The sequence below is a fragment of the Electrophorus electricus genome, chromosome 8, assembly GCF_041902795.1.
Source record: "Electrophorus electricus isolate QZ-2024a chromosome 8, ASM4190279v1, whole genome shotgun sequence".
Lineage (NCBI taxonomy): Eukaryota > Metazoa > Chordata > Actinopteri > Gymnotiformes > Gymnotidae > Electrophorus > Electrophorus electricus.
Genome location: NC_137504.1, coordinates 13,153,644 through 13,178,694, shown reverse-complemented (window position 1 = coordinate 13,178,694; position 25,051 = coordinate 13,153,644). Strand labels below are relative to the sequence as shown.

Genomic DNA, 25,051 nt, shown 5'->3' with positions numbered 1-25,051 from the left:
AAAAGAAAATTTCTAAGGGAACTGCTAAAAAGTCCTTTCTGCAGGATCAACAGAGGATCACAGACATGCCTAAACATGAACATGTTTGTTAAATTAAGGTGAATGATCCTCCAATGTGTGACAAACGACCTCAAAGGAAACTTGTGTTAGCACCTTCATTAATCCTAAATTCTATTTTGCAGAAAGTTTTTAGTGTATTCCTTGGCAGAAAGAACTTCTATTTTACATTGATAGACAGTAAGCTTTATCAACATAATTGGTTTGTAGCATCCTTTATAGACTTCTGTGATGCAAACTGCATTAGACCCAAGGGATAGATTTATCAAAAGACTTTCATGTGGAGTCACATGATCAATTACTGAACTCCTCAGCCCACCCACTCGGCAATGCTACGTGAGTCTTTGCAAAAATCTTTGCTTGGATGACTTGATGAGTCTGTCTCAATCATTGGGCCCTTTTACATCATCTGAGTCCCACCTTCCACCATTCTAACCTCAACACAAGCCACGGATTGTGGTTCATGGGCCGACTGACCAGGGATCAGTGAGAACCTGCTGTTGAAGGCTACCTGTGCTGGAGCTGATGGTCTCCTTTCCTATGACATGGCCGAGCAGGTCATACTGGTTCAGGCGAGAGCCGTCGGGGGCCACAGACACTGACTTCTCATCATCCGCTGTCCAGATGTAGACCACCTCGTTGTTGGTGTAGGCATCTGGGGGAGACAGAGCACAGGGAGCATCCCCGTCACTCGCACACAGGACATTCTTGTGAGAACAGCGGGAATGTTCTGGAGACACCCTGATCAGATAGATCACAGTGTTTATATGGAACTGCATAAAAGCACAAATTCTTTGGCTTACTTTATCATGTGCCACTGCCTACCTATACTTGAGGGGGTATAGCGAACACAAAGGTGAAGTATGACTGCCATTTTGGCTAATGGCTTTCCTGTCCCAATGTAACTACTATGGTTCAGAAAGTGATATGACTGTAATCCATAATCTCGTAATATGTAATTGTGATACAGAAAATATAATGAAGTGCTGGGTAGTTACTGCCGTTGTTCTACTGTGTTAAAAAATGTACACAGATCTAACTGCTCTAAAATGCAGTCTGAAAAGGAGAGCACTCCATTATGAATCCGTAACAGGGCCGACAAATGCTAATGGCTCATTCACATGGTAGCGCAAAACAAAGCTCATGAAAAAAAGGGAACAATCAGTATGAATAAATGTATCTCATTGAGAGCAGCCTCAATGAAACTTTAATACAGCCGGCCTGTGGGCTGCTGGGTTTTTTTTATTAGATTATCATTGTGCTGCACTGGATTCAAGGTATATAATCAGAGAAATGCTACCTAGGTATTCCTACATAAACAAAGTAACTTTGGGGAAAAGGGAAAGCATGGTATATGAGCAAATACAAAAACTTGCACTTTACACACACACACACACACACACATTACAGTATACGTACACACACACACACACACACACACACACACACGTACAGTACATGCACGTGCACACACACACGCACACACACACAGTATACGTACACACACATACAGTACATGCATGCGCACACAGACACACACACAGACACACACACCAGTGGCCTTGATACAAGGGGAGGAAAAAAAGAGGCTTAGCATCAGAAATATAATTCACACACCAGGCTGCGGTTTGCTAATTAAATTTTGATGGCCAGTGAGAAAAGTTATTGTTTTATTCTTTCGGAAGGCCATTAATCAAAGGCTGAAAGCATCAGCTTTAATGCCACTTCATCCATAATGAACTGTAATTGGTAATGAAGTGTATTATTCAGACATTAAATACATAGTTTGAGTGGGCAAAGGCTGCCAGTGTTTGCAGAAAGGCTTATTTACAGCAAATCCCACTGATGGGGGACCTGCTGGGAGGGAAAAGGTCAAACGGTGTCACCAGCTTTCAGCAAGCAGAGCGACGAGCTCCTTCAATTTAGTCACTGAGCTAAAACTCAATTAACCCCAAAATACTGTGAGACAGATGGACAGAGAAACAGAGAGAGGGAAGAAAGAGAAGGAGAGAAACTTTGTTGTAACTGTCAGACAAATTTATCACTTGATTATGAGTGATTCAAATTTACTGGATTAACAGTTTTGTAGCAGTTTTGTTTGCTGTGACATACACTTCCTGTATTTACCCAATTATATTTTTGCTTATGAAATATAATCTGAAATATTAGTCATTCCCATGTAAAAGCCCACAATCTACTGATTGCCCAAACAGCGTTAATCATAAAAATCCTCTCTAGTAAAATTTTTTGGACAGAGAAAATGTGGGTTAAGAATACGAATCAAGTAAAGGTTTGGATCAGCAGGGCCAATGACCACTGGCCAGTGGTTGTGGTTGAGGAGGGAGGGTTGGGGGCGGTGGGGGGTTGGGACCACTACAGTTTCTCAGAGCTAAATCCTAGATTTCAAATGAACGCTTCTTTGGATTCTATTGCTTATAACATAGCTCGAGTGATCCTCGTATTAACCTGAATAGGAACGTCCTTCCCCTAAGTCCAGTCACTTTATATTTAGCTGACGTTTCGCTATATCTATTAATTTGATAGGTGTGAAATATTTTCAGATATTCTACATGTGAAGCTTGTTTGAACCATGTAACGACTGAGTCATACAACCAGACCTGTGTAAAAATGCATTAACCCGCACGACAGCTCAGATTCTGAACAGCTCAGTTGTTTTTTCTCAGATAGCCATTATGTTCAAAGGTTCTTATTTCCCCTCTTCATCATGGCTTTTTAATTCCAGGACGATTGTTCTACACACTTCTGCTGCTGCAGCAGGGCTCCTAGCACTTTGTGGTTCTGGCACATTGCACATATGTTGACAAGCATAATACACTTAGTTTTGACATGGAAAAAAAAAGACGTCGACACAAATAGAAAGAAAAACAATTTCAAACAGGGGCCGATTAAGAATTTTCTCCCTCAGAAAAATAAAACCCCTGAATGTATATGGCTCTGTGCCACATATAAGAAACAAATAGGTCTGCTGCATATGTCCGACGGTACTGGTGGGATAATACGTGTTTCAGTTAATAAAAAAAAATTACTTTGCTCGAAGTTTGGAAAGTATTTTTAAAAAAGCACCATGTGATTGCCAAGCTCGTTTTGACAGGCAGAGCGACAGGGGAAAAGGAATAGGGAATGATTAGGGAACCAGCACACACGGGGGAGAGGCGGGAGGGAGCATGCTTGTAATTGGCAGCCGTTAACAAAAGCTTCTAATTACTTGCCGACCGTACAGTGTTGTGTTAAGGAGCCGATTGTGCATCATCCTTTCAGGCCGATTTCCGGTGATAGGCAGGGAGATCAAATGAGTGTCCCCCGTGCCGTGCCCTACAGAACTGGGCTGGTAGGGGGTGTAGGGTGGGGGGTTGTTGGGGGTTGGCAGCCGAATGCCTAGAAGTAGAGGCCTTTTGTTTTATTGCCCAGGCATTATGTTTTATTCATGCCACCGAGACCGCTGTGTCACGGTGATCTTCGGAGTCAGTGGCTATGTTATTAATGTAAACTATTTCAGAGTGAAACTATTGGGTGGGTGGGGGGGGGTGTTACAGAGTTACATTCGCTTACTTCTAGATCTGATCATACATCCTAATGAGGTTGCCTTTATGGCCTGTTAGTCAGGAACAGTGCTTTTGACTGTTTACCTAATTTGAGTGTGTTTGCAACTCACTTCAGCAATGTGTGCCGCATGACATCTGACAGTGGTCTCATGCATTTTAAGTCCCATTCACTGAGCCTGTTTTTCTCGTGCCACCAACATGCCTGCAGTTGTGCAAAACCATTTACATACACGCACTTCTGTTCTGTCTCGGCTGATCACTGAATACTACAAATCATAGTGCTTTAGTCTTTGTATCCTTTGCATGTATAATTAATGCAACTGGTATCATATAAGGTCATATTAAAACAGATGATGGAGCTTTCTGCTAAAGACACTAAGATAAATCTAGTGTAGTACCATGCTATGCAGGCTGCATCAGCTCAGTTATGTCTGTGTTATGTAGAGATGGCGAACGTGGTGCAGGGAGGACAGCGCTATGTCTTACCTGTACCCAGCCTGAAATGAGCCTGAAGAGTACTGCGTGAACCTCTGAAACCTCCGAAATCTGACACCGGATCGGCCAGTGCATGGAGTCTTTTGTATCTGTGAGCTACGAATGTGAAACTGTGCTATCGTGATCGTGCCGTTGTGCTATCGCCCATTTGATCTGAGCCGGCCCTTGATGAAACCCTTGATATGACAGGGGTGGGGGGTGGGGGGGGGGTATCTTACATCATGCAGTAAGACATTTAGTGATGCCTGATAGCAGACGTTGCCTCTTTATTGTGGTTTGGTTTTAAATGCTGTAGTCACACTAGCTATTATAGGAAGTCTTATAAATCAGAAACTATCCGTAATACCATCTGCCACAGCATGTACGTAGCAGTACCAATGTGCAGACGGTTTTATTTGAACCTGGTTCAAGCAGGCAGTATGGGCTCTGGTTGTGCTTGAAGCTCTGTGAGGGTATAAAATGTACTGCCCAACAGCTGTGTGAAAGACTGCAGCTCTTCCTCTAGGAGCGCAGCAACAGCAGGACTGTCAAGTATTTATGGAGTAAACCAGTTTTAAATATCTGGCACTTAACTTTTGCAGGTTTCCGAACGCTGTATCAAAGGCTGTTTATATTAGTGAGCACCAACACACCTGATTGAACCTATTAAGCCCTGGACAAATGGAAGGAAATAGCACTGAACTGTACACCTGGGATAGCACTGAACTGTGCACCGAATTGCGCTGAACTGTGCAGCATTGTGGCCCTGTAGCAGAGTCTTGTCGGTCATGTTAAAGGATCTCCAAATAGGCACAATGTTTCTGGATCAGCCCTTGCGGTTAAGCACGTGAGGACAGACTGGTATGGGCAGATATAGAGGCCTGCTTTCAGGTGAAGGCTCTTAATCTCAGCTCCCTTTATGCAAACAAATTCAGGTTAATCTCCAAACACTGACACCGGCATGCAGTCAGTTCAAGCGGGGGCCATATAGAGTACATACTGTATGCAGCTGGCAAGGGTGTTTACGTGCTTTAAGGGCCACTTGTGGAATAGCAAACCAGCTGCAGATCTAAGACAGTGTCTATGAAAAGAAAAAGGGAAGAGTAAAAAAAAAAAAAACAGAGAGAGAGAGAGAGAGAGAGAGAGTAAACACTTAAAACACTTACAGCTTCCAAACTTGAGCGGGCAGGCATGGGCGTCCATGGGAAAATCTTCCAGATGCATGGGGCACTCAGCATGAATGGTTAATCTGAAAGTGAGAGCAAGAACAAGGGGGTGGGGGGAAGGGGGGGTGAGAAGGAGGAGAAAGAATAAGAGTGAGATAGCACATCTGTTTATTGGGGCCGTTAGTCACAGAGGAGGCACCGCAGAGTGACACGCTGTCATCGTTTATTTTGTTTAGATCACGTGTCTGTGGCGACTTGCAGCTCCGTGTTATAAGATTACGTGTGACACAAAGAAAGGCAGGACTCATCTTAAAACTCCCTCACTTTTTAAAGTCCTTAGTCCATGAGTAGGGACAAAAGAATAATCATACCTTTAGATTTCAGCTGCACTATATGTTGTGTGTTAAAATCCCTAAAGGTACGAGCTCAACACCAGGGGTACAGAATATGACATGCTGCAGAAGAACACCCGAGTCATACCGTTGCAAGCTAGCATTGTTATGCAGTGCTGTTCTTGACAGGGTAGAGCAAACTATAAATAGCTCCTCCAAGCTGTTAATTAGCAAGTATCGGAGCTTGATTCTCTGAAGTGAATCAAAGTCATATCGCTACATTATGCACTTTATGACTGGAGGGTAATGTTAGCTTGTTTGTCATTCCCTCCACGTGTGTCCGGGAAGGACTCCAGGTGACACTTTGCATGGTTGTGCCGCCCCCCTTCCGGAGAATGACACGTTGCCATCTGAATATGCCAGAGGTCCCCTAGTGGGCATCATCGGGGCAGTGGCAGGGTTGTGTGAGGTTACCCAGAGTGATGGAAAAGGATGGGGAGCCTGCATGTATAAAATAAGAGTGTTTAAAACATGGTGACTGTGTTCACATGAGTGATACCTCCTGGGATGAAAGGTTGTAATGTGCCTGTGTAACTTACTTTGTGAGTCTGAAATGCTCAGGCGTGTGAGTGTAATGACCATGCTAGATGAATCAATGTTCATTTGTTCGTTCTCTCTCTCTCTCTCTCTCTCTCTCTCTCTGTGTGTGTGTGTGTATGTGTGTGTGCGTGTGTGCATGGTCAGCAAGCTCTGCTCTCTCCTCCGAGGTCAGGCAGCCCCAACCCCAACCCCTTTTGAGCCTCACCCCCAGGCTCATTCCCTGGGGATTGGCGTGCCTCTACCCTCCCCTCGTCTGCTTGATTACTTGTTGACCCAATCAACCTTATCGTGACAGCCTGCTCTCGGAGCATTTCAGCAAATCAAGTTACGGCGGGAGACTGCCGCTTTAGCCAAGCCTCCACAGCTGTGCCGTAGTATTAGAGTGCAAGGCTGAGACTCGAGTCCGATTAGTTGCAAATTTTTGGGACTTGGACTTGACAGGCTTCTGACTCGCACTTGGAATCCTTATGTCATGACTTGAGGTTGGACTCGTTTGAGATAAATTGTGAGAGACAGTACACTATTCTAAGCTTAGTAAGCACTGCCGATCGATATTTCAAAGGCCTGCTGTACTATACGTATTTTGATATGTCAAAGATGTGTAGTAAGGTTGTTTAGATTTTTCCAAGAACAGTAGAAAACTTGCAACTTACAATAACATTTTCTTCTCAAATTGATTCATTGATCTACTGAATATACATGGCTTATCACGACTCAGAAAATCCATTTAAAAATAAATTTTATGGGCAAAATGTGATCATACATTTCGCTATTATTTTAATTCCTGTAGGGTGCCTTTAATTACCAATATAATCTTTATGCAGCTGCTTAAAAAGATTAATAAAAAGCTGACTAACAGAGAATGCAAGTTTTGGAAATTATGTTCCAAAGATGTTCAAGTAATAACACATTCCAACCAATTGCAGTTCTTAATGTGCTTTTGGTTTTTAACAGCAGAATGTAAATAGATTTAAAAAAGCTTTGCAGATACATATATTTTTTAAAACTGAATTTACCGCTCCTGTCAGCACCAACATGTCCTAATGAGATGATAACACATACATCTGAGCAGAAGCTTGCTTTTCACGTTTGATCTTTTATAAAGTGCACGAGCTCATAAATATGCAGTATGTATATGCGCATTGTATGTTACACTGGGCAAACTTGAAAGGTCGTTGACAAGGTAGTTCACAAAAGCAGAACAAACAATGGCATTTATAGAAATTGGAAGAAGAAATAGGAAAAAGGAAATTATTATTTTGGGTAACATCTTGGTTAACTAACAGCAAGGAATAAATAAGGAAAAAAACATCTGGATGGTGTGATCAGCAATTTTTTTTTCTAAAAATGTTCGTGCCAGCTCAGGCTCAGATTAGACCTCGAGTTCTGGTTACAGATGGGAACTTCAGTACCTGTCATGATTCATGCTTGGACTCTGAACTAACTGCCTTAGACTTGAATCAGACTTGAGACATGGGAATGACAGCACTGTTCCACACACATGCGTGCACACACACATGCACACGCACACACACGGACACACGTACAAACACGTCCATGCTTGCACACGTACACACACACACACACAAACAGGTACGCACGCACGCACGTACGCGCACACACACACACACACACACACACACACACATTAATGAGCCACCCTTCTCTTCATTTGACTATTTTCTCTCTACTAATCACAACAGGGTTCACTTGTACCACTGTCTGCAACACTGTAACTCTGCTCCTCTCGTCTGAGTGCCTGTAGCCATGGTGCATGGCAGCTGTCTCTGCTCCACTACACTGGGCCAGGTGAGGCAGCTCAGCAAACTGAGTGGACGAGTGAAGCCATCTGTCCATCCCACACCTCTGCCTAACCGCCCTCCAGGGGCAGGAGAATAAGCTATAAAAGTTTTCTGGCAGGCACAAAGCTGCTGAGCTGGGTAGTGTGGGAAAAGAAAGGAACAGAAGAAAAAAAAGTATCCAAACACAAAATGCAGCGCTGTCGAAGTGGCGATGTCTGTGTTGAACTCGCTCGGCTGATGGAGGGGATTGTGAAAAAGAGCTCCAAACTTACAAAGGCATGGGGGGAAAAAATTACATGCCGTTATAAAGCTAGATGGTTCCCAGTGGCTGCATGTTCACGGATTTGACATGAACAGTTGTACAGCTCTGCCCACATCGAGGAAAGGCTGCACTTTTTTGGGGTACCGAAGACCCTAAAACCAGGCATGTTGCCTGTAATCACACAGAACTGGGTCACATCTGCAAGGCACAGAGGCACTAAAATTCAGAGCAGAAGATTTCCTCATCCCACACAGTTGGAAAAACAACAACAACGACAACAACAACAACAACAAAAACAACAACAAAAACCCACACAGACCTAGAAAAACTGAATCTCACAGCTGCATATTGCAAGGCTTGTTCCCTACAGAGGCTGCAGTGTGTAAGATCCACTCTGTACAGTGTAGGAGCTCGGCCAATTCCGGAGTCGGCACTTTTGCCCTGTGTCTCTTTCCTAAACTCCTCCCCCGCACCTTTAAGTGCTTAATGAGATAAGGTGCCTCCTGGGTAATCTGCTGACATAATGGTTATGATGTTCTCGGCCTTGCAAATTACTGTACTTGCGGCTAGAGAAGCAGTTTTGCGGCACTGACATTAATTAACGAGTATCCAGCAGGTTCCTGGGGCCTCCCAATACCTCCTGGTGTGCCACCAACCCAGGAACTATGCGCTAAAAAGCCCCCCTGGGAGCACAATTTTGCAAGCTTCCCAGCAGAACGTATCCAAAGAGCCAATACGCTTTGTTTGTCATAAGTTGCCCTGCCAATACCTCAGCTGGAAGCACCAAATCTCTGTATCAAGCTCTGGAAGGGACAGGACACGCACATAAGAGAACAAACTACTTACACCCATACCTATCCATAACATCTCTCTGCATCACGAGATCTGTTGTGTAATAAAGGTACCACGGCATCGGCTGCATCAAACTTTACTATTCTACCCAATCGGATGGAAATCTCCAAGGCCTATGCAGCTCGCTCATTTCCTGAGCCAATTTTAGATGAGGATTTTAAAGACATTCAGCAAGACCACTTGATATGATTCACTCAGTGATCCCCAACCCACCACTGCTTCAAAGGAATCTCAATTCTCCTTCATAGTGCGCATGTCCAAAAGGAATCCTCTCCCACCGCCTGCCTTCGAGGCCACCCTAGTGCCCGTCAATCTGTCAGCTCTTTTGCTGTCAGCAGAGCTCCACTCCTCCAAATATACTCTTCATCAATGCTGACCCCAGGCAGAGCCTCTCTTAGGCTGGCTCTGTGGGTGAAAGGGTTGGCGAGCATTCCTGACATGCTGAGGAACCTGGAATCGGGCCAGCGCCACCACCTTCGTTGGCCTCGTTGCTGTCTCAGAAGGGCGAGGGTGGGGGGTGGGGTTTAGAAGTCGGAGGATGATCAATGAGACTGCGAGTCAGGATTCCCACTGTGCCGTGGTGCTGTACTGTAATGATGACAGCTCTGGGAAATGGTACACTGGCTTTGCTACTCACCAGCCAGTGTTCACAGGGGACTGTCAATCCAAGACAAGGAGGACGAGTGACAAACAGGGAGTGGGGAGCAAGGTTCGCAGTTTGCTTCAAAGATGACAACACCATGGGAATTGGCTGGAGGAGTGTGAAAAGCTAGAAGAAGTTTGAGCACTTTTTTGAATTGTCAGTAGTCTACTGTTGAGCTTTTGTGTAGTGTAAACGGACATATCTGCCATTGCAAGGATAACTGTTCCATTCTCCTCATTATTAGTCAAGCAATAGACTCAGGACATGCTGAAGTACATGAACTGAAAAGCAGTTTATGCTTTGAACTTTCATTCACACCAGGATACATCGGCCAGCTGAATTGTCTTAGATTAATCTCATACCATTACCTATTTTCACCGGTTTCAATCTTGACAAAAGCATTGTGGCAGTTTGCCAAATGACTCAAAATACAGGTCACCCCTCAACAAATATAAAATAGTGAAACAAGCGGAAATGTAGGTTTCAGTGTGGAGCCAGCTGACCGACCGCTTCATTGGACCCAATTGGTTAACAGCAGCACGCAGAATGAAAGGTTTTATTCTCGTGCTGTTTTCAAGGTCAGTGGACGTGAACACTTCACTGTTGCCTTAGTGAGAGTCTCATTTCCAGGCTTGTCTTCTCTGGCCAGGCAATTACACACAGGCGTCTCACCGAGATCTCATACTGACTCATCAGCACAGAAAAAAAAAAATCCCCTCGCCATGTTCACCCATCTGCAGCCGGATCTTACCACCCTATCTTGCCCATAGAAACTGTGGGCCAGGTCACCTCAGTGATGTCAAAATGCACGATATCAACTTTGAGTCAAGACGCTCATCCTATTTAATGAGAGTGGGCTTTGAACGCCAAAGGGGATTTGTTATGTCCTGCTTTTGTCTCCTTTGACATCAGAAATAAGAGTCTTGGAGCTTTAAACCTTAGATTTGACAGCTATGTTCACTGTGTAATGTTGGGACTTGGCGAGTGGAATATCCACCGAGGAGCATTTTTCGGGCTCATTTTGTGCTTAGCGCAGGGCTCAGAAACAAGCCCCATGCAGTTCGCGACACGCGGTGTGGCAATTAGCACCAGACGATCTCCATAATTACCGTTATTAGAAGTGACTCGCGGTAAGGTTTTTGAATCAAGCAGCCTAGCTGCATGTCATGCAATTAATCTGCTGCTGCACCAAGTGACCATTCATTGGCCTGTGCTTGCTGGAGAGGTAGTGCTGGTGAGGGGCGGGGCATTTGCTAGCTGGCTGAAGGTGCGGGAGACGCATGACACAAGCAGCTGCAGGGGCAGAGGGGTTCAGGGCCATCGACAGGTATCATGCTGGCCTGCGGCAGGGACCTGTTGCTTGGAAACCTGGTGCAAAATACCTTATTTTTAGTCTCCTAGAAGGGAAGGAATGCTTCTTGCAGTATGGCTGTTTTATTCAAAAATATGATTTTCTTGCTTTGCAAAGGAATGCTTCTCCACCCCCGCTTCATCCAAAGCACATTTGTGTGGAATATTACGGAAGACATTATAAAGTCCACTGACGGAAAGCTGTTCAAAGTAAAGATTTTGGGGGAAGACAAAAACTACAACCCCATACTGACAGAACCTGCCCTTTGTCTTCTTTAAATGTAGAGCATTATCTTTCAAATAGTTGATATGTTAATATGGTTCATATGTTAAATTCATTTATGAACCACATGGAAAGAGAAAAGTGCATCTGAAAAACTGTTGCTTAACAAAAAGTGGCTACCAAGGATCTACTGAAGACATCTTAGTAAAACCTTGTAAAACACATACTGTAGACTGTCATCAGAAATATTCTGATGACTTCATACTTTTAACCTGTGTGTACTTACTGAGGACATTGGAGGACATTCTATAATCATGTAAGAAGCCTAGAATGGAGGAAGTGAACTGCTGTAATAAGATGTAAGGGTAGAAGGGTAGAGTTGGCAAATGAACCACATACTGCAAAAGGCAATAATGAACCTGTAATATTGGACTGCTCTAGGGCTGTAATGGCTATAGTAAAAATTCCAAGGCAATGATTGTTAAGGATTTAAACCTTTTTTTTGGTCTTTTTTATGTTGTAAGTGAGAATATTGGCAATGGTGGTGGAGACTATTCACCTTTTGTCATACTACAGATTACTGAACTCATTGCTGAAATCTTTCTATATGAATTTGAGCTAATCAGATATTCCAAATTGTTATGAGGCAAAGGATGGCTGTACTTGTGGTCTGTGTTACAGGACAGGCTACTTTGAGCAGCTTCCTGATCTATGATTTCCTGAGAAAACCTGTCTGTTCAGCTCACCTGTACCCTCTCCCTTACAATAATGAGGGAGGGTTGGAATACTTGAATAAGGGTTGAAATAGTATTCTTTTTTCAAAGACTTTCACACAGACGACATCAGATCACATGCCTAATGTTTTAAAAGTGTTTCAAAAGGCCTTCTGACAAAACAGCATCTGGATACCACTTGAAATGCAAGAGGAAATCAGGGGATTTAGCATAATTGAAGCTCCACCCAAGCTCGGAGTTGGATCTTAGAGGCTGGAACCTTTATCAAAGGATGCTTGACCACATAGAGCTTAACAATGTCTTGTTACAGTACATGTTGATCGTTCATTCTGTCAATGAGGTGGAACCTCAGGATCCCCCATACTCCCTAGCTATGCTGTCCTCTGCATTCATAGGCCTCATTAGCTCAACTCCCAGTCAGACAGGAGACGGGCTTCGGGCTGCAGAGGCTGCTAGGCTAGGCAGAGGCCAGCTGGGGTGCAGCACCATGTAGCCCACATTTGAAATAATCAGAGTGGGGTGTCTGTTACCTGCTCACAAGGCTTGGTGTGTGCACCTGTGTCTTGGACGCGGATGGGAGGACTGTCGCTTATTCCAAGGAGCTGTGGACCTATTACTAACATCATAACTGGGATGAAGAAATGTGATTTAAATTCTCTGGCTGTTCAACTGAGAATGTACAAACATCATTAAAAATGAAACCTTAGGGCCTAGGTCTTCATTAGCATTCTGAGAATGACAGTGGTAGAAGACTGATGGACTTGAAGACTAGTGTTGTGCTTATTATTGCTTATATGCCTTTTTTGCTTTATTTGAGTCCAGTGCAAACTTCCTGCATGACTAATACATTGCACAGTAATCCAAAGAACAAAAGGGCATCTTCTGTTAGTGTTAGTGCTCTCTGTCTTATTCAGTGCACTTCTCTTGAACACAAGTCAGGTAGAAGTAAGGGCAATGCCAAATGATAGGCTTGGGCTTGGAACCCTCTGTATTTCCGTTATTCACTTTTGCCCTGCACCAATATTACAATCCCATTCAAGTGCTTTTAAACGAAGTGCTACAATACACTCCTGGCATGTCATGAAGTCTCACGTCTTCAAACTGCACTTTAAACATCCATTAAATGACTAGTATCTCCAAGGATTCTCTTAAGTGGCTTTGAAAATCTTTATATTAAAGCTGCTGACTCAGTGAATTTGTCAGGGCTCATTCCTGGCCCATCCACTGGCAACATCCCCAATTCCTAAAAAGGAAATATAGATTTTATTGACATTCTGCCACAAAGAGAGTAATATATACATTCAATTTAACATTAAGTATAAGGTCTAACTTTGATTGCCAAAACACATTGATTTGAGATTGCACAGTGGTATTCCCCTGCTATAAACCTCAAGTAATCATATACATTCTGAGTGTCCTGAGGTCCTGCATTGCAGTGCTTGAAAACCCAAAATACACAGAAAATGTTTTTAGAATCTTCAGAAGAAACTATTGCAATGGAAAATATTATACTTGATAAAAGGGAAGGCTGGCTCTGTATAGAGTCACTTGCAGTGCCATGACCACCAATGGTGAACACAGGACCCAAACAAACAGCATGTCCTCTATTAGATGCAGCACTCCACAAGAGGACAGCCCCTCAGACACTGCCCCCACCCCCTCCTGATGTGCCACAATTACTCAGCAGTCGCAATTAATAGCTACCTTCCAGACTCAAAGCCCACTGGACTGAGGATCCATTCCTGCCTGCCACCCTTTGTCACCTCCAACTCCTGCAGTGTGCCTGAACCTCCACCCCAGCTGCTGGGACTGTCTTCCCACTCAAGGAGGGTTAGACATCAGTATTGGCTGTCTGGCGGCACTTTGCCGATATGATCCAAAGAGAGCTCCTCTTATATCTCCAAATGTGCAATTAAATCCTAGCCTGAGCAGCCCAGTATCGAGTTCTGGACCGGGGCCAACTCAGGATAGGGTGTGGCTAGTGAAGGAGAGGCAGGCTGCCCTCATCAAGGCTCCCGCCACTATCTAGTCCAAGGCTGATGAACTGCCATGGCTGGCTGCCTAGACAGGATGTACATCTCTCCAAGAGGTCAAACATGGCCAAAGGACGACAAGGGCTACCTTTGTTTGTTTCGCTTCATGCCAAGCAATATAATGGAGTACGCCATACACACCAATTTGTCAGGGGAACTTGAGTCAACGATCCATATTGAGCCAATTTAATTAAGCTCACTGATAAATACCACCATCCCATCCCTGTATCATAGTTCTGGGCATATTTTCAATATATGTTCCTGTGATGCACAGAGGAACTTTTCAAATGCAACTGGAAAAATGGTAGGGCTATTTTCATCCTGAATAATTGAAGCAGAATGCTGGCGCTTAAAAACGCCCTGCTGGTGAACTCTACATCAGTATTGGTCTAATTCACTCAACATCAAATGGCCTATTAAGGCAGATTCAGCCCCTGATACGAGCATGCCCACGCACTTGAGATGTGCCCTTAATATGAGAAACCAAGGGGGAGCCCACAGCAGCCGGTTCATTCCAACCTCTTCCGGCTTGTTACTGGCCATTTGTTTCCTGAACGGAAGCAGACTGATGCGAGGAGTTGGCTGACACTGTACCCCCCACCCCCCCAAAATCACAGCTTCAAGTCCCTCTCCTCATTAATTTCCTTCTGCCACTTTCCAGGACGGGTTCTTTTCATCTGGGCTCTGGGAGAAATGCACACTGACATGTCTTGGAAAGGACAAAAACGGGCTCCTCCATTAATCGCACCTTGTCTAATGGGGAGGGGGTGTAACATATGCCAACCCGAAGTGGGCAGGGGTGGGCTGCAGCAGCACCACCTGTGTTCGCCCACCTTGTCGGTTCAGCTCACACCTGTAATGGATGGAGCACCTTCGAGCACGTATTACCGGCCTCCACATCTGCTAAACGCTGACTGCAAGGACACACTGATCAATTAGGCCGTATGGAGAACGCTCTGCTGGGGAGCTGGAGGAGTGTGTGGTGCTACGGTGCTAAACCACCACTTTTCTGCTCCTTCATCACTTTCTTTTGTGCTCAAGAAAGGAATAGATTGAAAGAGCCCAACTTTTTATATATATTTCCTTTTTTCACTTTTAATGAATGTTATTTGCTGTCATGCTGCGCTTCTCTGTGGATGCATTGTGCCACTGTTTGTCTCTGCCTCAATGGCCTTTTTCTGCATGGCGTGACCTAGATCAGGTCAAAGCAGCATGAATAGTAGCCATTTAGTCCCTGTCCAGAGAGTATGATGACATGAGTCCACCTTGAGCTCAACAGAAATGACAAAACTCATAAACACACATCCAAAGACCAGGACTCTTGTGAAAATGCCTTTGATTTGCTTGAGCCCTAACATTCTGGGGCTGTTTCCCTCTTACTCGCTACTCCTCCTGCTTTATGAGCACACCTGTATGATGAGATAAGCCATGCTGTGTGAGAATCAGAGAAAAGGAGAGAGAGAGAGAGAATGTGAAAGAGGGAGCACATTCTGCTTTGCTGTTCTATTATATGTCTTTACAGGCAATTACTTTGCATCCCCCATGTGCTCTAGCCCCCCTAGGCTATGACTGGGCAAGATGAGATGAAATACAGTATGGGACAGTTGATGCCATGTAAGAAGTCCGCAGCTCATCAGCTGGGGTTGGGGTGGGGGTCGGGCTCTAACCTGTCGCCCTGATGAGACCGCATTGTACATGCTTCCAAAAACAAAACCACACTCAGTGTCACACTAATTCCTCCATTGTTGCTATTTCTGGAGTTGTTTCTTCTTGGCATATTGATTTTCTCTCCTCACATTTCCCCATTCTAGAAGTACAGAAGATACAGCAGAAGTGCTTGTGTTTGCACATCCAGCACCGTTTAATTCACACCCAAAGTCTTGTTGAGTAAAACTTCAAGAACTTGGAGGTATCTCATCTTGCAATCTTTAACATTTTACTCATTTTGTGTGATAGTAAAGTGTGTTCTTGCATTTTAGTCCAAACAAACTTGCAACAGTGCACCCGGGTATACTGACAAACACTCGCAGAATGTGGTATTTGCGCAGTATTATCACAGTGTAAGGAAACAGCATGTGCTAGATCAGCTCTCTTGACATATTGCAATCATTTTGGTTATTGCACAGTAGCATTTTGGTTATTGCACAGTAGCACAGTATCCCAGTCCTGAGTATGGTTGGAAAGATAGGGGAGATAACAAATCAAAGTGATGCTATATTGAGCCAATTCATAAATGTCATGGTAAGGACGACAAGCTGTACACATGAGAATTGGCCTTTGAAGGCTGAACCCCATCCCCCATTTTGTCCTACTGTTCTTAGCCATAAGCGTATATGGTAATCAACACAGCAATCAATGTGGAGACCTCTTAGGGTGTCAGTTCAGTGCTTTGCTGTCCATCTAACTTAGATGAACCTGCATCAAGAGTCATTAGCACAATTCTGGTCTATATCATGCCTGTCATGAAAGATTATAGTAGTAGCCACAGTTCCTCTACTGTCTGTCAGCTTTGTTTAGGAATGCTGTAGTACTGGCCTCTGATAGACATGCTTTAATACCGGGAATAAAGCTTAGGATACCTGGTAATAGCACAATTGTCTTTTTGGTGACATGGTGCATTTTCTCTTGACCAGAATGACAAGTGGGACCAAGGACATTCTTCTACTGACAAAGCCAAAAGGAGTCCACAGGACTTAAAGTTCATCCACTGAATAAGCAGACTCCACAGCAGAGGGGCAATTCATCTTTGATACAGCACCATTTTCCACAGCCTTAATGTAGCACTGTATTTAATTCATGAAAACAAGGTGTAGACCAAAGCCAGAAAAGATTTGCACTCATAACAATGCCGCCTTTTCCTACACAGAGCTACACGCAATTGGCTACATGCTCGACTGTGAAGAGGCAATAAACCAGTATCAATTATTTAGCTTCTCGCAAGCTGGCCCCTTTCATGCACAACTGTTCCCCATAAGATATGCAATGGCATAAATGGAGCCAAACAGCATACAGCGCTAAGAACAATAGGTCATAGCAGCAAAAAACAAAGGCACATGTTTTTCCAAGGAACAAGGCTGGGTCATGGCACCATTCTCAGCCACTGATGGGATGTTGTGACAGAATGCACTTTGGGGGATGCAGCAGTGCCCGGGTCCTTGTTGCAGTGAGGAGACAAGGTGGCTTGGCTTGGCCTACTGAATAATTGTGCAGTCACCCTTTCCTGAGTGTTAGCGAGCACCAAGGCTATTCTTGAGGACAGCTTCTTATCCAGTGCGAACTACAAAGCACCAGTAAGAGACTGTCACATATCCGACATTAGCAGGAACATGAAAAAGTTTAAGCTGCCTTGCAACTAAGCCACTCAACAACTTCTGATGCTCAAACAACATGCACGCCGTTTGCTGGTTATCTGATTCAGCCCCTGTCTGACCACCTGGAGGCACGCAAACAGCCAAGCTGCTCCATTTGTCTCATTTTAACATGACAGCCAATCAAGCAGGCTTTGCCAGACTCCTGTACAGTATATGAAAGGGGTTGTCACATGCATCGTGGGCTTAAACAATAGAATCATGTCTCAGCACATAACTGTCCTTGATCATCACACTCAGGCACACTGGCTGCACATGCAAACATTCCTTGCTAGCAAAAGAAGGAAGAGTGACAAGCTTTCATTACGGCATCCAAATTCAAATGTTATTCTTGGCCTCGGGGAGCAGGGCAGACAGGTTAACCCATAAGGCTGAAACACTGGAAGTTTCCATCTCCTTTCCATCACACTTCTAATCCCCAAGGACAAATGCAATTATAACATACAGAGCTCCACTTTGACTTACAATTCTGATTAAGAGTTATATCTGATGTGATGCAAATGCAGTACTAGAGATGGCAGAAAGGGCAATAAGCTCAAAAGAGAATAAATCAGCTTTCAATTCAGCTGTAAGGCAGAAAAGCTTGGCAAATTATGTACTGTTAGGTACATAAAATAGGTAATTAATTCCAAAGGTACAGCATTTCTCTTGTCATCTAACAGGCAAAATCTTCCCCCTCTTTACCAGGTCTCACAATTAGAGGTACACATTCATATGTTTAATGCATTGGTACAGGGGGTGGGGTGGGGGCTGAATTTTTGTCAGACCTAGAACATAGCAGAGTCAACTTAGACCTGAGTGCTGGGATACCTCCTGCTACTGCATCCAGACTTTTACTCTTTGAATTAAGTCCAAGAGTGCGATTGATTTCTGGACTTTGCAATGATGTTTGTTGGATTCTTCTGCACTGCTTCTTTAGCTGCTCTTCTTCTTCCACTATTGTATGGTGCAGTGGTAGTGGAACGGTGTGTGCTCACACAATACAGAACTGAGACATGGTGCAGCAGCTGGACTTCACTGCTGATCATCATATACAGAGCAATCCGCACAATGTCAAATTGAAGTGCTTTCACTTCGGAGACTGTACTGCGTGCTTTTCATGCCCACCTGATTTTTCTCTGAAAGAATGTTTCACAGCTGGCTATTTGGATTTTTTTTGCCAGCACAGCTTCTGATTACAATGGTTTAGGTCTGTTTTGGCTTTTCCTGTTTCTTGAAAAATGAGAGACTTATGAAAATATGGTTTAGTTTTAAATTCTTACAAAAATTTGGCTAGGCAGGTGACACTGGAGATTTTTGAATTGTGTTTACAGCCTGTGATAAATGTGGTTGTAAATTAACTTTAGGATAGGGTACATATACTGTGTTTTGTGATGTTGCAACTCTATGCCCACGCATTTTAAACATTATGTTGTTATGTTATTGCCATTATTATTGTTAGCAACAATAATAATAGATTAATTAGATTTCATCTGCAGTCACAAAGAAAAGACCATGTTAGTTGAGATGTGAGCTAATGTCATATGCATATCTCTATGACGTGGTTTGCTTCTCTGCTGGCTTTAAGGTCATTTGTAAAATCCTGGAAAAAAAGGAAATTTCAGGGGAGAAGAATCCCTTTCTGGCTTGGGCATACAAACCTTTCTCAGAGTAAGGATGGCCCAAAATGGATGGTGGACCTACCCTGCTCTGTCTCGGGCAGCTGGACACATTGCACTGAACAGCTTCAGGCCAAGCCGGTCTCAATTCAATTCCCCAATTCATTCATCAAGCACTTGGGGTCAGCGTGGAGTCTGGGCCAGGGGCTTCCTGCTTCTCCGAAGCCCTACTTAACGTCCAACATTAAAAATGCATTAGTGCCCAACTTGATCAGGCACCACTGGCCTCTCCTGTCTCGTGTTCGGCACTTTTGCTTGGGCTACAAAAGCAGGGCAAGATGTTTCTGTGGTATGATAATCGGCAACTGAAGTTTGTTGAACGGATTCAGTGTTTATGACTGTAAGCGAAGGCAGCATACAGGTAAGGCTCGTGCTTGTGTGATCAACTGAAGAAGAATTGGGGAAAATAAATTAAAAAAGAATGAAAAACCCTTAAAAAGGTATAGGCTATCAGTACAGTCCACATTACATGGAGATGTAAATAAATCATTCAGATCTCACCTCATAGTGTATAGCAGGGTCCCATTATCCACCAGGCGAAGAAGTTTATTAGGCGTCGTCATGTTGTGGGCCACCGACTTCTTCCCATTATGGAAGAACGTATCGGGAGTCCAGATCTTGCTGGCTAGCAGGTTGTTGAGTGGGAGAACCTGCATGGGTCCGTCAAACTTCAGTCTCTCATCCCGCCAACTTTGCCGGAAGAACACATCAATCGTATACTCCTGAAGGAGAGAGGAAGAATGAGTCAGGGCATCTCTGCCAGCTTTTTTTAAACAAATAAAATAACACTGAACATTTCACTTTGGAGTTCTCTCCACACTGTTTGGCCTAATGCCCTCTAATGCTGGGAACAGGCTACATGATATTTCTGTCTTTTAAGATGGTTATGATAAGTCAGATTAGGCAATAGTAGTGGCATAAACTGTATACTATGATAAATGAATGTGCATGTGTTTTAATATCAGGTGGTTTCACAATCACTATAACTGAAATAACAGCAACAGCTGCATCTCCCCCTCACTTCATCACGTTTCCATGTCTCTGCCAGAACACTGTCGTCCTAATTGGTCAATGTCAAGTATGTTGTAGGGGTTGTCGGACTAGGCAGGAAAATACAAAAAATTCGGACACACTAAACTTTTCATTGGGGTGTCATGTCATAGGGCGTCCCGTATGCCACATCATTGTTTTTCAATTATGTTACAAAATGAGACCTGTTCCTCATTCCCAGCATCCCTAATTGAGCCTGACACTGGAAACTGCGTCATAATTGGGCTGAATCCATGGAATCTGATCTTGGCATGAGGGAGACCCCTGCAGCAGTGTCAAAGGCTCAGATCTAGTCTTTAGCATGCGAGCCAGGAGCAGGTGGTGACCTCTACACGCCACTCTGCCCTTTTGTCTAGCCCACTCTCCGAAATGGCCGTAATTGGTTGAGAAGCCTCCCCGGCCCTACGCCTCAAAAATTCATTCATTTTCTTTCAGCACTGAGCGGATGTGGAATCACTGAGCGGTGTGGAATTCTTAAGGCACCTTTTCAAAGTTTATCCTTGTATGATTGCATTTTCTTAGCTGTTGCTGCGGGCATAAAACAAACTTTTTTTTTTTCTTGAAGAGTTATCTCTCTGACCATATTGCCAATACAGAAAGAGGTGCCATGCTTTATAAACCATTCCTAAGTGGAGAAGGGGATTCTCTTGGCAAACGCAGTAAGGAACATCGCTCCCATTTTTAAGACCTCTCCCTTGAGTCATCAAGACTGATGGATTCTCCACAGGCTTTAGAGGCTGGTTGAAAACAAACAGCCAAAACAAATCTTGTCAGCTTAAATTTCACAACTATTTCTATCCCATTCATGTCATAAAGACCAATTAGTGCCTTCACAAAAAAGCCCACTGGGGTTTATGTGATGTTTTAATGATTTAAATATCCATTCTTTACATTATAGTGCTGTATGTCAGAGTTGCATTCATCTAGAAGGAAGCTAAGCACTGTAGCCCTGTACCTCTGAGTATTTGGCAACAAACTAAAACTTTTTGTTTTTCCAATCTTTTTTATTTTTCAGAATACCAGCTGAGTTTTACGAGGCTTTTGTCATGCTTCGAAAGGTTCAATTTGCTGGAAAAGATACCTGAGAAGCAACAGACAGAAATCTATGTTGCCCAGTCAATCAGAAATTCCAAAAGCTCCGATGTTGTGGCAGAAAACAAGTGAGAGGAAAAATCAAATTTATTACAAATGACTTGAAGGATTTTATTTCAAGGACTGGTGCTGGGGGCTGGGGGCAGGCAAAATGAACCATAATGAAAATAGAAAAAAAAAAAATCACTCTGCTTTTTTCCCCCCAGGAAACAAGCTTGTGGTGTTGTTGATATTCAAATTGTGTTCTGTTAGCCTAAGTTTGATCAGTGAAGCTGAAGGTTCACAGTACAGTTCCACAGCACCACAGCCGCATGCAAGGCACCCTGCCAACATTGCTGGGAGACACTGTCATATTCAAAAGGCAGAGTAAAGACAAATTTGAGAGCAGCTAGTTCATACCAATATCAGACACACCACTGTATCACTGTGTGTAATGGGAATGCTCACAAACCAATCGCAGCCATCGATTCAGTGTTCACCAGTATTCATAGAAATCCTCTGTGGTCATTGCGGTTCGATTTGCAGACTGGCGCACTTTTTACTGTTTACAAATCGGCTGCTTCCTGCTGTGCTTCTTTTGTGCAGCGTCCACAAGCAGCGCCGCGAGCCCTGTTTTCAGCTCTGAATAGACTTCTTTCATCTGTGGCGACTGTCTCACAAATGCAGAGATTACATATTGTACATACCATTGTTCAGCTTTGTGCTGGAGGGTCTTTGTGGCCTCCAATGGAACTGGGGGAATACAGGATACCCCTGAGTATCATGTCTGATCCGGCCCTAAGGAGACTGGGAGGATGAGGATAAGCTCTTTGTCCCTGCCCCATCTTGGGCGGTGACCATCCAGGATGGCCTATAAGTGATTCTGTGTCCTAAAAAAACGTGCAAGGACCAGCTTTGGAGGGTTAATTAGCATCAAGAGATTCACTAAAAAGGGGACAATATCTTAACCAAAAATAATTGTAAATATCTATTTCAACTATTTCAATCCATCAAATCTTTCAAATCTATTACATCTATTTCAATTTACAGGCACAGATTTGTCGAAATATGTCGAAGTATGATGTTAAGGATAAAAAATTAGCTGACAAACCATTTATGTTGGTGATCAATAATCATAATAATGTCTCATAAATGTTTTAGCACACATCGCTTTGCTGAAGTTATAACTGACAAAGTGCTTAGGTTTAGTGTAACAGCAATCTGAAACACATTTATCTGAAGGACATGTTTTACGCAGAGCAAAATAAAGAGAAATACAAAACTACAAGCTTTAGTGTCCCAGAACACATCTTTTTTTTCCCCAGCAATAACACATTTTCAAAAATTCCAGCATCTTAATTTGCAGCCCCCTTATTGTAAGCTTATTTGCAAAAGAGCAAATGTCTGATTTGGAAGCAGTGTAAATAAAAACAGCCTTTAAAAATGCTCTAGCTGCATGCAAAATCAATTCTAGCACTAGCTACCACAGAAATGCTTTGTGCTTAATGCAAATCAGATTTAATGAATGCCTGAATCTACTTCATCTCAGTGTCAGCAGTTGTAAAAATATAATGTAATTAATTAGCATGCTGCCCATTAGCAACGTGTTGGTGATGACGGCAGTTGCTTACTTGACCCTGATCTGGTAAGTTCGTTATGGCTGTGGACATTGGTCCTACTCATTATCAGCTTCTCCATGTCAGTTGTCTGACATATCTGTGTGCATTTAAAGAGAAGCTAACCTACTGCAAAACGAAATGTGGTACGTATCTCCTGCCAGGTCCTCTGAGCTACGTCTACAAAGCGATCAATGCTAAAGGAATAGTGAAGGGAATTCATTTCCCCTGCTGGCTATCACTCAGGGCTTACCACCCCCCCCCCCCCCCCCCCAGTGTGTCATTCTTTTTAAAAGAAGTGGACTGCACAACAAGAGGAGGAAGACCTAGAGGAAGTGAGCATACGGGAGCGTGACATGGCCTTTCTTCTAATGAAAATACTCCAGTCACTTCTATGCTAATTGTAAAATTTTAAAGCATGGTGTTTTGGGGGACCTCACCACCCCCCACCACAAAGTTTAATTGCATTTCTGTTATTACTGTTCCATCTTTTCCCAGAGCCATACACTTTTAAGCATTTAGTTGATCCCTTTTAAGTCATTCAATTTCATTAATTATAGCCCATGGAAAGTGTTAATTAGAAAAAGGAAGGCCCAGTGGAAACAGCATAAGCCCTCCTGCAGAAGGAGTCAAAGAATGGAAGGGAGGCAGCGGGATAAACATTGGTATGGACTTGAAACCTTCCCTTTCCCTGCAGTGAGAGTGGACTTCAGTCTCCAACTTGAAAGCAGAGAGTCTCCATATTCAACTTAATCTATGTACTTAGACTCAAATGTTGTCCCCACATCTGTATTCAGCCCCTGATTGCATTGTCCGCAAGCACATCCTTCCACTAGAGAATCAATTCAAGAACTGACGTGTAAGAAACAGAGTCACTCACTGAGGTAAGTTCTCTGTCTCTCTCATTTCAAATAGGAACGTACCATTGAGTGAGAACCAGCAAATTGTCAGTTAAAGATCAAAACTGCAGCATTGAAGCCCAGTGTAACCCAGTCGAGCAGATGCAGCCCAGGCCAGCTGGTAGGAGTGCGGCACCGAATTGAACGGCTCCTTGCCAGAATCATGGCCAGAGTAGGTGAAAGATGAAGCAGTGTGCGTGGGGGTGAAGGAGTTGTCCCCATGACCTCTCCTGACCCCCCCCCTCCCCATTCACTGCTCCTCACACAGTGCTGGAGTTGACCTAATTTAGTGTGTGTTTGGAGTGAACTCGTGCTTGGGGGCTTGGGCCAGAGCTTGGCGGGCTCTGCCGACTCTGTACATGGCTTCGTTCTTCTTCCTCCCAGATATGGCCTGGGAAGAAAGGCCCTGACTGCACAGAGATGGCCGTGTGGCTGGATGTTCCCTGGGGAAACAATATGGGGCAACGTTAGGGGATTTGTCTACCACCCAGTGAACGGAGGGGTTGATTTAGTGCTGAGCCGCACAGAGATGGGTCGGGGGCTAAGTGGGAATGGCTTATGGCCCTGTCAGAGCCTGCTGTGCTGAGAAGCAAATGTGGTCACTTGAGTTCATCTTAAATGGAGCGGAAGTAAGGCATACTTTCTCAGGAAAATGATGCATGTTGGAGGAACTGCAGAAAGATCCGGAAGACTCAATTAATGTCAGACTGTTTGTATGTCAGCTTGATTTTAATGTTTAATTCCATGTGTGTGCAGGGCTTCCGCCCAAATGTGTTCCCCTGTCAGAGAATGAAGAGCAAATTTCCTCTGTTATGCAGATGAACTTCCAAACATAGTCAACAACAATCAATTATACAACAGTCTTGATGTAGCACAGAATACACTATAATAATGCATATTTCTTTTCTCATAGGTCTTCATTCTTAATTATGTCTACTAGGACTTAAAGTATCCTAGAATGTTCCACTAACAAATTAATAATGCATTCCCTCAGGTGTTGATGTGGTCTCCGTTAACTGCTGTGTGGTCCACTGTAGCATTACAAAATTAATTAAAAAGAAGCATCAGTCTACCATTTAATTTGTTCAGTCAAGGTGTCAGATTAATGTGCCACATATGCTATTTTTATAAGCAATCATTTATGCCATTAAATCCAAACAAACTGACTGCTGATTCCTGTATGTCTCTGTTTTCCTCAATCCAAAAATGCAGCATGGCATATCTGAGCAAAAAGAGCATGTCAGCCGAGTATGGTCACTTAGGGCTTGTGTCTGGTCGAGAGGGCTTGGAATGTCTTC

General features: G+C 43.7%; 1 protein-coding gene across 14 annotated transcripts in view; it reads right to left on the bottom strand.

The window, feature by feature from the left end:
• gabra3 (gamma-aminobutyric acid type A receptor subunit alpha3) overlaps nucleotides 1–25,051 on the bottom strand; it is an 80,965-nt gene that overhangs the window by 22,738 nt on the left and 33,176 nt on the right. For 13 of the 14 annotated variants that reach the window (XM_081719324.1, XM_081719323.1, XM_081719322.1 and 10 more), the window contains 3 exons: nucleotides 19,619–19,839; nucleotides 5,261–5,343; nucleotides 569–712 (listed from right to left, as the gene is read on the bottom strand). In XM_081719324.1, coding sequence (XP_081575450.1) covers nucleotides 569–712; nucleotides 5,261–5,343; nucleotides 19,619–19,839 — 448 coding nt within the window. Of the gene's footprint in view, nucleotides 1–568; nucleotides 713–5,260; nucleotides 5,344–19,618; nucleotides 19,840–21,945; nucleotides 22,064–25,051 lie in introns of those variants that run through there. The other variant, XM_081719332.1, reaches the window with a different exon arrangement.